General features: G+C 37.1%; 1 protein-coding gene across 5 annotated transcripts in view; it reads right to left on the reverse strand.

The window, feature by feature from the left end:
* Nucleotides 1-2,061: 2,061 nt before the first annotated feature.
* The window catches only part of LOC117397840 (transforming acidic coiled-coil-containing protein 1), a 62,191-nt gene continuing 52,041 nt past the window's right edge, over nucleotides 2,062-12,211 (reverse strand). For all 5 annotated transcript variants that reach the window (XM_059013598.1, XM_059013595.1, XM_059013594.1 and 2 more), the window contains 8 exons: nucleotides 11,895-11,947; nucleotides 10,385-10,516; nucleotides 9,037-9,113; nucleotides 8,911-8,954; nucleotides 7,986-8,146; nucleotides 7,489-7,595; nucleotides 6,453-6,573; nucleotides 2,062-5,551 (listed from right to left, as the gene is read on the reverse strand). In XM_059013598.1, coding sequence (XP_058869581.1) covers nucleotides 5,483-5,551; nucleotides 6,453-6,573; nucleotides 7,489-7,595; nucleotides 7,986-8,146; nucleotides 8,911-8,954; nucleotides 9,037-9,113; nucleotides 10,385-10,516; nucleotides 11,895-11,947 — 764 coding nt within the window. In that variant the 3' untranslated portion in view covers nucleotides 2,062-5,482. The remainder of the gene's footprint in view (nucleotides 5,552-6,452; nucleotides 6,574-7,488; nucleotides 7,596-7,985; nucleotides 8,147-8,910; nucleotides 8,955-9,036; nucleotides 9,114-10,384; nucleotides 10,517-11,894; nucleotides 11,948-12,211) is intronic.

The raw sequence follows: 12,211 nt of genomic DNA on the forward strand, positions 1-12,211 counted from the left end.
TGCTGTCATGACACCAGGAGGACAGTCAACCAGGTGATGAAAGGTGAAATTCAGCTATTAGGTCTAGGATGACCTGCGGAGTGAGACGATAACGCCTTACACCACATCCTCCAGCATACAAACAAAATGACCCTGCGTTTGAATATGCAGGGTCTTCTCTGTCTTGCCCTTCTCCTCTGAAGGTTTTCCTGTCTTTCCTCAACAAGAGCCAAGTGGCGTCGCCGCATCAGGCTGTGTACCACAGCAGCCATCCTGAGGCCAATGACAGGTCTCTGAAGGTGTGTGGTTTTATACAGCTCTTAATTACTCGCTTCTACAGTGGTTTGCACTTTGTAAGAGGAGGTGCAACATTTTTGGAACGTCAGCAATTGCCAAAGTGCAAAGCAAAATCTTTACATCTCATTATAATGTTTGCACCCCCTTAGTATTCCAGATCCCCACCCAATTCCATGCTCTTTTCTTCATTTGAATACTTTTCTATATCATTTAAATGGATTAATGATGGCAAAGTGCTAATTTGATAGCGGGTGCAGAACGGCAGGTGAAAACCATGCTTTACATACAGCGCATTTTTAGTGGCCACTAAAGTCCCACTTTATGGCCGCTAAACGCATCGATTTTGGTTACAATATGGGTGTTTTGCAGCCGCAAATCCCTTTGCACGTATCCTTACTTCTCTAACTTAAATTTCTTTCAAACTAAAAGTGGTTGAAAATGCAAGAATAATGATAAAATGACAAATTAATGCATAATTGAACTGTAATTTATCAATTATATGGTAACGTTACAATTATAATTACGCAGGTGTGTCAGGGTTTAATTGCAGTTAATTATGAATTGCACAATTACAATTGTATCTGACCCCAGGTCTGACCCCCTACGACATATTATGTGAAACCAAGGAGAATATTCCAAGAGAGGAATTAAAACTACTTCAGAGCAGCAGTTAATGTCCTGACTAGTTTCTTGCTAGTTTTAAACAGTTGAAACATTGTCTTTGCGCTTGCTACATAAGTATTATTATTTGCATTTTTTTTTTTTTAACATAAGTTGCTTGCGTTGCTCTGTGCTGCACGAATAATCCTCTTTGCTCACACTGATCACTTACCTTGCTTTAGAATGCTGTCATAATCAATTACCCCGGAGTCTAAGAGGATCCGAGTGTGTGTGTGTGTGTGTGTGTGTGTGTAACCCAGGACCAGACTAATACTCTCCAATTCACAGACATTCTTTCTCTGTAGTACCTTGTTGGTGTATGACTTATTTGGTAAATCTTATAGAAAATTATAATACATAAGAAATTAACTGAAATTTTAAATGGCAACTAAATAAAAATAAAAAAAAAGTTAAATGTAACCTACAAAATAAAGGATCTCTCATTCTTTTATTCATTTTGTGATTTCTTAGGTTTAAAATATTTACTGTAATTTGACTGCTGTTTTTGAAACTTATTTTTGCTGCATAGTTACATTCATTAAAAAGCAGTACATTAAAAAGAACATCTTAACATTAAACTCCGTTTCAAAGCTCTTTTCAAAATGTCCGCTCTAGTGCACTGTAAGGATTATTGCCCACATTGTCAAACAGGTAACACAGCGATGACGACCCATGATGGGTACGGAATAGAAAAGCCAGAGCAGGTGTTATGTGATTTAGAGGACAGATCTCAAACCCCAGTGCACTAGAGCGGCCATTATGAAAAGAGAATGAAACAGTTTAAAGTTAAATGTAAAAAGTTGTCAGGATGTTAATAATGAAAAGAAAAACTACATGTACATTATTTAAACAGTTGTAGCAACATGTGGGGCATAACACTACATTTTTCAGAATCCCGCTACTTATTCTTTGAGACTCCCAATTACATCAGCTGTTTTAAACTAGTTTAGTAAAGTCAGTAGGTGTTTTTCTCCTTTAAAAAAAAAAAGAGTTAAGTAAATAACACATAGAAGTGCACAATTACTTTACCTTAGTAAATGAATATAGGACTGTGATAATAAAATTGAACAGGCAAATAGTATCTGGCAGAAAAAAAGACTTATCAAAGAAAAAACTGACCAACACTTTAAGACAGTGATAATCGTGATCATTTTATTCAGGCAATGAGATATGAGGAAAAAAATATATATATATTAGTAAAACATTATAATTTCATTACAGCTGTGTAAGTTTAACTTTACAAATATTTATGGCATTAAAAAGGGGGAGCTGTTTGCACATAAAACATATGCAGAGATATGGCGACAGTGGATTAAAATAATAAAAAATATAGATCCTGTAAAAGACTGATTAGTCGCTTCTCTTTGTTAAATAAGACTTATGAACCATACCGTTTACATTTGGCACACATATACAGCAATGTCTGTTGGCACTTGATAGCAATAGCTATGGTACAGTCAGGCGAATGGAGTTTATAACAGGATCATTTATCTGATATGCTGCTGGAGTTAGCATACATCTCCTGTAGCTGAACTGCATTTCTTGTCCCTCCCTGGCACAAACCAAACCAAACCACTTGGCAAATAAACACAGCGGGGCCGCGTGAAGGATGAAGCTTTAAGCTGCAGAGTCCCACAATCCTGTTCAAATTCACAATGAAATAGAACTCTTCTGTGTCTCCGACACATTCTCCCACAGTTTAACATTTCAGTTTATTTCATCCCAATTTATCAACAGAACCCCTATCGACCTTAAGAAACTGCTGAAATCCATGACAAAGTCCAACTTGGATTGTTTGCAAAATAAATTCTTCCTGCCCCTTCATTTTAAAAGGGTGTTTTTATTATACAGTTAACATTTTACAAAAAAAAAAACAAACACCTACGATATTTCATCATTGTATGGGAACTTCGTCAATAAGCAACTTTTTAAAATGCATTTTTTTTATTCTCGAACACTCACGTAAAGTCTTAGGAGGAACCGTATTATCTTGGTGTTGCTGCTACTTAGCTTCCTACAGTAATTTTTTCATTAAATGTTTTGAAAAAGTTCTACATTTTATATACATATACTGTATGTTGCTTATTAGTGGTGAAATAAAATGTTGTATATTTGTTCATTTGCATTTAATTACTATAGTTAGATCCAAAGACATTTATTCATACTTTTCCTCAGAATGGTTTGGTCTTAAAAGGTGTTTTCTTATATACATATGAAGAGATGAGTCTTAAATAGATCTGCACTTTTTTTTTCCATAATATGCTGTAGATGTATATAAAGAGTATGCTGTGTCCTATTCTGATGGGCTTAAATCTGTATGGTACTTAACTACGGCCTTGCAAAGAGAAATAATCTTCATAGTGCTATTCAGACCTGATATTGTATAAGTAAAAAGCCGGAAAGGACAGATCATTTTCTTCCAGTTGTAAATGTTCTATATAAATAACCACAAAACCTTAGGTGTATGACCAAACGGCTTTTGTACCTTGCGGACGGCTGTGTCTGTGCTGCAGTTTAAATGGTTAACGTTAAGCGCTCTTCACTGCATGAGCACCAAAGAGAGAAGCCTCCACTGTGAATAAAGTAATAAGCGTGCCTTAAACAGTGGAGCAGGCAACACATTTTACAAGCAAATGAAATCACCTCCTGACTCTTACTTAAGGAAGGGTCAGCTTTGACATGCACCTGGAGTTTTTGTTTATTTGGTTGGAACTCGACTAATTGAATTTAGTTCACTGGTCTGCAACGGACGGTCAAATGGAACCAGGATTATTTGCATGGCTCCTTTTAAAAGTTTTAACCAAGAGTTGGTTATGTTTAGCATGTATGCAAGCTTAAGAAACTGCACACTTACTATTTAAATCTATTAAACTTTGTTGAAATTCAATATAAATATTGAAACCCAGTTTATTCACTTTGGCACTGACTACACCAGACAATGTCTTAACCCACTTTGCAACTATCTGCCAAAGAGTGGTAGAGACACTGGAACCACAAACCTTTTTATGAACATTAAGTATTGTACCTTATGAAAATTGTCTTGAGCTCACTTAAGTGCACAGATGAAGGCACCACTTGACTGGTTCTTACGTACTTTAGTTAACAGGTATATTGGTGTATATGGGTAACATAAATATATTACATACTACTATATTGTATATAATGGAAACTATATATCTTTTTAGAAACGTCATTGAATTCTCTTTAAAACATTTGCAGGTTTTACAATTGTACTTTAGAACAGAAGCAAATCACTGATCGCTTCCCCATCCAAAGAGGAACTGGCAAAAAACCAAACACCAAACAGGCACTCCACACTGGAAAAGACTGATCAAGTACCACTGCTATATACCATGTACTGCACAGGGAATCAATTCTGTAACAGTATTTCACAAACATATCGACCTTCTATTTACATTATATAGATTTAAACATTGGCAACAGAGGAAATAAAAAAAAATCATAAAGTCACACCTATTGCTTTTCAGCTAGACCGTAGCAGCAAAGAGGTTTTCCGTAAACAACTGAGATCAAGCCTTCACTCTTAAGAGGGGCACCATGTACTGGATTTCAGTGGGATACAGGTTCCAGCTTGCACTCTGAATTCAGCTCAGGGCTCCCTGAAGGTACGCAACTTGACTTTTCCATGCAGTATTCTTGCAAATTGATTTCCAGAGCCCTGCTTCTGTGCTTGATCTGTATCCTGAGTCATCTTGGAGATTCAAGTTCCTCCACTGGGGTGAGAGCCAGTACATTTCCACTTGGAGAAATACTTTTGTAGCTAGTTTTGTAAGGTGGTTTGCCATAGTTGTTGATGTGCATAGTTATCATGCATCTTTTATTTTTGTTTTTTTAATGATTCCTTTCTTTAAATTTGTGATGTATGTTAAGTATCTACAGCAACAAAACCAAAAAAATAACCCAATTAAAATTGCACAAAATATAAGGTTTGTGGTACGGTATACATGGTACACCATCTTTTAAATTTCTTCTTTTATTTCAATACTGTCCTTTCATGTGTTTGAGACAAAGAAAAAAGAGTGCATTTTGTCCCTCTTAGGCAATAAGGGAAATTGCAGATAAAATAAAACACCTGAGGAAGCCCCAGTTGTTTTTGCATATTAACACTGGCATACACTACAGTGAACCACTTAACATGTTTGCTAGTCTTTCTGGTTGATCTGGTGTGCAGCAGGCATCTATATAGGGAAGTGCAGCTTCTAAACAGCCTGGAAATCACATTGGGGATACAGCTTGTTTCCGCTGTTCTTTCAAGTTGTTGTCCTGCCAGGAAATTCTGCTGCTCAATTTATGTTCAAATGGGACAGAAACTGTGTGGAAGCGATTCTGCAGTTGGGGTTCGCTCTTCGTTTTTGGCTTTGTCCAAGTGGATGTTAACCAGTTAACAGGGTCTGAATGCATTCTACAGGGTGAGGTCTCTGCTAGGTAAGGTGGGTACTTATAGCTGTTGCGTGCACAGTGTTCAATACGGGTGAGGGTGGGTGGGGTGGGGGGGGTGGGGTGGGAGTTACTGTACTGAAAAGATTCAGTCATTTCTTCCAAGTTTGGCTATGAGCTCATCACAGATCTTGGTGAGCTCTTCAATTTCTTGATTCTGTAGAAAAGGAATGATATGTAGCATCAGAATCAAACCGTCTGTAGCATATAGTTATAGTTCATTTAGTTAAAGGAGAACTAGTCAATGCTTTACAATAAATTCTTTCACCTCTTCTTGGATTTATTAACATTATAAGTTATGGTGCTCGCAATCTTTTGGCTCTTTTTGATGTTAATTCAGGACAAATACTGAAATATAACATTACAGATAAACTGTTGCATCCTGGTACCTTTGCTGTAGGTCCCATCTGTCTGCAATGAAGTATGAAGTTCCAGGAGGTAGCTGCAACCTCATCTATTGCATTATCTTTGGAATAGCTGCGCATTCCAAATGGAAGTATAAAAATACAAGTAACATAAGATCTTCAACGGAAGAAAAAGAGTGACCAACTAAGATGAGAACTTTAAAAACCTTGGTTAGCCCAGAGAAGTCATTGTGCACTGAAGGCACTTAGCTTTAGTATCCGTGTCTGGCCTCTCTGTATGGTGGCTTTCCACTGCTAATCCGAAGCTCAGGTCACACACTGTCTCACCTTGTGCACCAGTGAGTCATTGAGCTTGCTTGGGCTTCAATCCCACCCAGCTGTGAAACCAAACCTCCATCTTGTTAGGCTTTGATTGATAAATAATGCATATCTAGGGTTCGTTTTTGGTGTTTATATTAGATTACAAAATTCGGTACTACAACACTCACCTTTTAGAGAAATGTATGTATTTTGAGCCTAATTCGGTAAAAAAAAAACCTTTGATTTTTTTTTCTGTACTTAGAATTTTAATGAATTGTAACTAGCAGTCTTAATGAGTGTAGCAGCAGTTAACTACTGGCCCTCTTTTCACTGTAATTATACTGCAGTGGTTTCCGTTGTAGACTCGCTGTCGCTCTGGCAGTGTTACTGTACCTTCTGTTGAAGTGCTCTCTCCAAGGAATCCACCTTCATTTGCTCCTTCCTTAGACTGGCATGAAAGGCTGCAGCTTCCGAATTGGATTTGGAGCGGACCTGAGCAATGTCTTCATTTGCCCTATGCAAAAGAGAAACGCATGTTTAATACCAAACTAGAACTATAGTTCATAGGGCTGATGGTCAAAACTCAATAATGCAACAGTACTAAAAAGCAAGCCTTCTTAACAGGCCGGTTTGTTTGTATACTCCAAAAATAACGCCCCTTTGTAATCTACTTGCTGTTACATTACTTGCAGCAGTAGAATGTTATAAATTACATTTTCAAACAGATGCTAATGAAAGGGGATTCACCTTTTGGAAACACTGGTACAGCATTTTCAATTTAAAAGGGACTCTATATAATATTGTCCTCATTTAAATTCTTACCTATTTGATATCCTATTATGTGTGTTTTTATATGATTTTCTATTGCTGTTTCTGCTTGCATCATTATTAGCCTTGCTGGTAGCAAATTGCTTCACAAACCTCCTCAAGGCTGATTGTAAGGTGGGGAAGCATATTACAGTTACAATGTGTACTGAAGCATGTGTAACACTAATATGCCTCCCCACTTCACTTCCCCACAATCATATTCTTTAGTCTTTTCAAAAGCAATTTTTGCTGGGACAGAGCACTGTATGGCAAATAATTATCTAAGCTGAATCCAAAGTATACAAAGACACGTAATAGGATATCAAATATTGCAGTCGGTCACAATTGATATTTTTTTCTTTTAAATGTTCAATCAGTTTGTGTGAACTCTATGGCGTTTGAGAAGTTGCCCTGCCAAAACCACACATTATAAAACAAGAGATGCATAGATAGGAAACGTAATGTAGTACAATTACTGTATGCACACAGTGACTGAAGGGGATATTAGAATAAATGTTGATGATATCAACAGTGCCTTTTAACAAGTTGTACAGTATGTAAAAGCTATTTTAAAACTGCATGTGTGACACAAGCCCTTTAGGTACAGGTGAAATGCACACACTTGTCTAGTTTCTCCTCGGCGTGAATCTTGAGAGTCTGGTAGCGCTGCTCCTCCTGCTTCACCCTGGCCAGGTACTCCTGGGCACACCTCTTTAGAACCTCTTCATTCTGGAGGAACGGAACACCACGGGAACAAGATCAGCACAAGCACCCAAGCATGTGACAGTACAGGCTTTAAAATGGAGCATCAGTCTCAAATACAGTCACGGGCCTCAAAGCCTTTTAGCCAGGAGCACATTTGTATTTATATAATAAGGTCGGAAATTGAATTGAAGTTTTATAATGACATGCTTTCTGGACCACCTAATTAAATGTCCATTTTGAAATAAAATGTGAAAAGTAGTACAGGAGTTTCAGCTTGTCTTTAAAAATAAAAACGTTGGAATTAATATCATTCAAGATGAAAAACAGAAACGTAGATTTGGTCTACTCAGACTGTGCTGCTGTGGGTTTCAGGTCACCTCCATCAAATCAGTCACAGAATAAGAGAACAGGCACCTTCTTATAGCCCTCCAGGACTCCCTTCATGTTCTCGTATCTGCGGAACAGTTCTGACAGGGAGCGCTCCACTGAGTTGAGGTCAGAGATGGCTTGTTCCTTCTCCAGGGTGAGCTGCTGCAGGCCCTGCTGAGAGCTCATTGCGGTGCGCTGCTCGTCTTCTATGAGGTGTGATACAGGCAGAGTCAAGCAAGGCAGGGAAACAGTTTAGAGGAGGCAGTGCTGCTTGAAATGCATGAGGAATACTGGTACTGTAATGTGTTTACCAACAATACAAGGGGCTGGGCAAGAACAACTGACACAACTGCCCTTCACATGACTAACATGCTATGCAAATGCCTCCCTGACATGTGTTCTGTAATATATAAAAGCTGCATCTCCTTGATGCCAGTCAGCTTTGTTCACAATGACAGACACTCCTCACATCGGATCACTGCTTGCCCTTGATTGCCCTACACCCTTATGACAGTGTTATGGCAGGTGAGATTACTAGATAGATGGATATGTACATAGAAGGATAAATATATAAACATATACAAATAAATCACTTGCAATAAGTATGATATGCAGCTATGGCCAAAAGTTTTGCATCACCCTACAGAATTAACTAATTTTGCTTCATAAAGGTCGAATGTAACCTGCTGAATAATGTCACGTTAACATATTGAATTACACACCGCTTTGTAGCTTTCCATATACTTAATGAAGAACCGACACAAATTGAAAAATGTGACTGTACAACCATTATGACTTTCGGAAGACTTTTCCAATATCATTTTGTAGCTTCTTTGATTACATGATGTTAAATAGAATATCTAAATTACGTTTGTATAGTTTTTATTTAAATTTTTTTAAATTGTCTCAATTCTAAAATTCTAGGTGATGCAAAACATTTGTCCATAACTGTACATGCAGATACACTTACCTATCATCTGTGCAATTGTTTTCTCATATTCTGCTACAATTTTCCTGAGAAAATAAATAAAATCCCAATGAGCAACTTATCATCACAACCAGTACATAAATACCACAGATCAGTATGTCCAGGTACCTCATTTCAAACACTTCTTGTCGGCTTTCTTCATATTTCCTCTTCCATTCATTGGTTTCAATTTCTTTAGTGATGATCTGCACAAGACAAAAACAGGTATCATTAAAACACACCAGCACTGAATTCAAGTACCATCATCTTATTTAGTGAAATGAAAATAAACTTTGTTTAAAAGGGTGCAGACCAATGCAACAGTTTAATGTTTAACATGCAACAGAATATACTCTTCTGTCACTGTATAATGTATAATTGCAATACTTTATACTAGTGCACATATATATATATATCTATATCTATATATATATATATATATATATATATATATATATATATATATATATAGATATAGATATATATATATATATATATATACACACACACACACACACACACACACACACACACACATATACACACAGTATATATATTTTAAAACTATATATATATTGTAACAAAGTACGGGGCAAGGTAATGGATGGGATATACATTCGGCCTCGATTTGTACAATTTAACCCTGGATTCTAAGAGAAATGTAGTTCAGTGTCCGTGGCCTACTGAACTACACTTCCCAGGTTGAAAGACAGGTTCTAATTGAACAAGTGCCAGATTTGATTAGGCACCTGTTGGCAATTAGCACAGGTATTTAAACTGGGCTGAAGCAACAAGGCGGGGCTTTTTGACAAGGCTCAGTCCTGCACACAGACCCGGCGTGTTGCTGAGGAAAGTATTGTTTTCGATTGTGATTCTCTTGTAGAAACAATTACACTAGGTTTATGACTCGGTAAACGGCTTAGCCGTCCGAGAACTCAGTTTAGTCTCTATAAAATATTTTATTTTCAGGACGCTTCGGGCAAAAGCCCTTATTCAGCTATTTAAAAGCTGTTTTTCTTTTTAAACAGCTAAAAAGGGCTTTTGCCCAAAACATCTTGAAAATAAAATATTTTTTAATCTTTTTAAACTTGTTGTGTACATTTTTTTAAACCCTTTTCTTTCATATGCCTTCAATGTTGTACACTACAGTTATATTTATTTATTTATTTTAAAACTATATATTATTTTTTTACATACAATTACCCATTTATACAGTGGTGTTTTTACTGGAGCAATCTAGGTAAAGTACCTTGCTCAAGGGTACAGCAGCAGTGTCCCCACCTGGGATTGAACCCACGACCCTCCGGTCAAAGTCCAGAGCCCCAACCACTACTCCACACTGCTTATGTGTATGTGTATATATATGTGTATGTGTGTATATATATATATATATATATATATATATATATATATATATATATTATATATATATATATATATATATAGCTGCTTGTAAAATGATGGCATTGTTGGGTACCTCTTCTCTGATCAGGTTCAGCACAGCCTCTTTGTCTGCCTCACTGATGCAGATCGTGTCGAAGATGGGGCTTCCTTTTCCTTGGTCTTCGTTTCCCGTCAGCTTGTTTTTTGTTCCAGCCGGGTCGATGTACTGTGGAATTATAAAGAGGTAAAGGTGAGATAGACAGATAGATTTTTTTAGCAGTGTTAGTGCTCATGAAGATGAAGGATGACAATAGGTTAGGCACAGTGCTCACACAAATACTGTACAACCTTTGTATTTGTATTCAGCTTTTCTTTTGGGCTGAACTGCATTGCACAGTATTTGCAAACAGACAGTTTAGCAGACTTGCGCTAACCCAAACCCTGGAATTCCAATTGGACGTATAACAGAACCACGCTATCATAATGACCTACTAGAATTGATTTATTTAGTCTAAGTTATCAAACCGGGAAAAAAATAATGTTTAATGTAGTGGCTTGTAAGTAGTCCTATTTGGTGCTTTTCTTTCCCAGAATGTCCCAAGAATAATTAGCAATGAGAACCTGGCATGTACCAGATGTAGTGACAGATATAGTACCCTACATTTAAACATTTCTCAGGGTCCGCTTCCCTTGGGTTGAAAGCCTAGACCTCAATGAATTATACTATTTCAACTATCAGTCAATGGCACTAAAGCGATACCAAACCCACCCCAGTAAACTGCTAGAGCTGAAGCTGGTCTGTTCTACAGACGACCTTGCGGATTAATGTACTAATATTAGAACACACCTGGATAATCTCCTTTACAAGACAGCGCTAAATCTTACTGTCACCTGTTGTTCTTGTCAGTGCAGTGCTATGCACTAACGTTACAAACCAAATTGTAAAAAAGAAAACGCAGACAACGAGTTAGGTTAACCTCAGAGTGTTTCACGCTATTGGTCTGTCTGCTGCTGCTGTATCTTGCTTATCTTAAAACACTGCATGCTGGCAAAACTGGAGTTCATTGAAAGCTGGGTTGTATATTGTAAGATTCCCACAAGGAGGCAGAAAAGTGTGGATGCATTTTTTTTTTTTCAATTACGAAACCAAATAATTTCACACAATGTGGAAATATAGCGGCATACAAACATTATGGGTCCACAAACTATTTTTATTCTGTTAATTGAAATGATTCTGCTATCTTGCTGTTTTACATTTTATTGGGGTAGTCAAAGTAATCATAACAGATTTAGAGAGTTGTATAGCAAAGTCTAATAAACAGTATTGACTCTTCAAATCGATCATACTTCATACTACTGGACCTTGGTTGTCGTATGAACTGCAATGCTGACCATGAAATGCTCAAAGCCGGACATTAATTGACCCCCATGGTTGCAAATAGTCCTGTTTTACTACTACTGCCACCTAGTGGTAAACCATTACATCACCATTTCAGCACAATATTTTTGTAATCGATCCAGGGCCTTTGAATTTCATTTAAGTCTTATTTATTCTACTATATCCCTAGTTGCGAATTTTATCTTTTCAACAAAACATTACTTACAGGTGAGCAGGATTCTGTCTCTGCCAAGGAACTGGCTACTGCTTTTTCAAGACCTGAAGGGATGTAAAAACAAATGAAATGTTACCAAGTAAAAGCAAAACATGCTTTGGTTAAGAATTATATGCAACAATAATCCAGCATTCAAATTTGCTAGTTAATTCTGGTTTCCTGAACTACACAACACACATGCTGTCGATTTTTTGCAGTATGTGTTTTTTTTAGGAACCGCTATTGTTAATCTCAAAAAGCCAACCTTCTGTCAAAGTTTTAGTTTTTACTGTTCAGGCAACGACATAAATAATGAGTCAGTTTTCTGT

Source organism: Acipenser ruthenus, chromosome 46 (genome assembly GCF_902713425.1).
Source record: "Acipenser ruthenus chromosome 46, fAciRut3.2 maternal haplotype, whole genome shotgun sequence".
Classification (NCBI taxonomy): Eukaryota; Metazoa; Chordata; class Actinopteri; order Acipenseriformes; family Acipenseridae; genus Acipenser; species Acipenser ruthenus.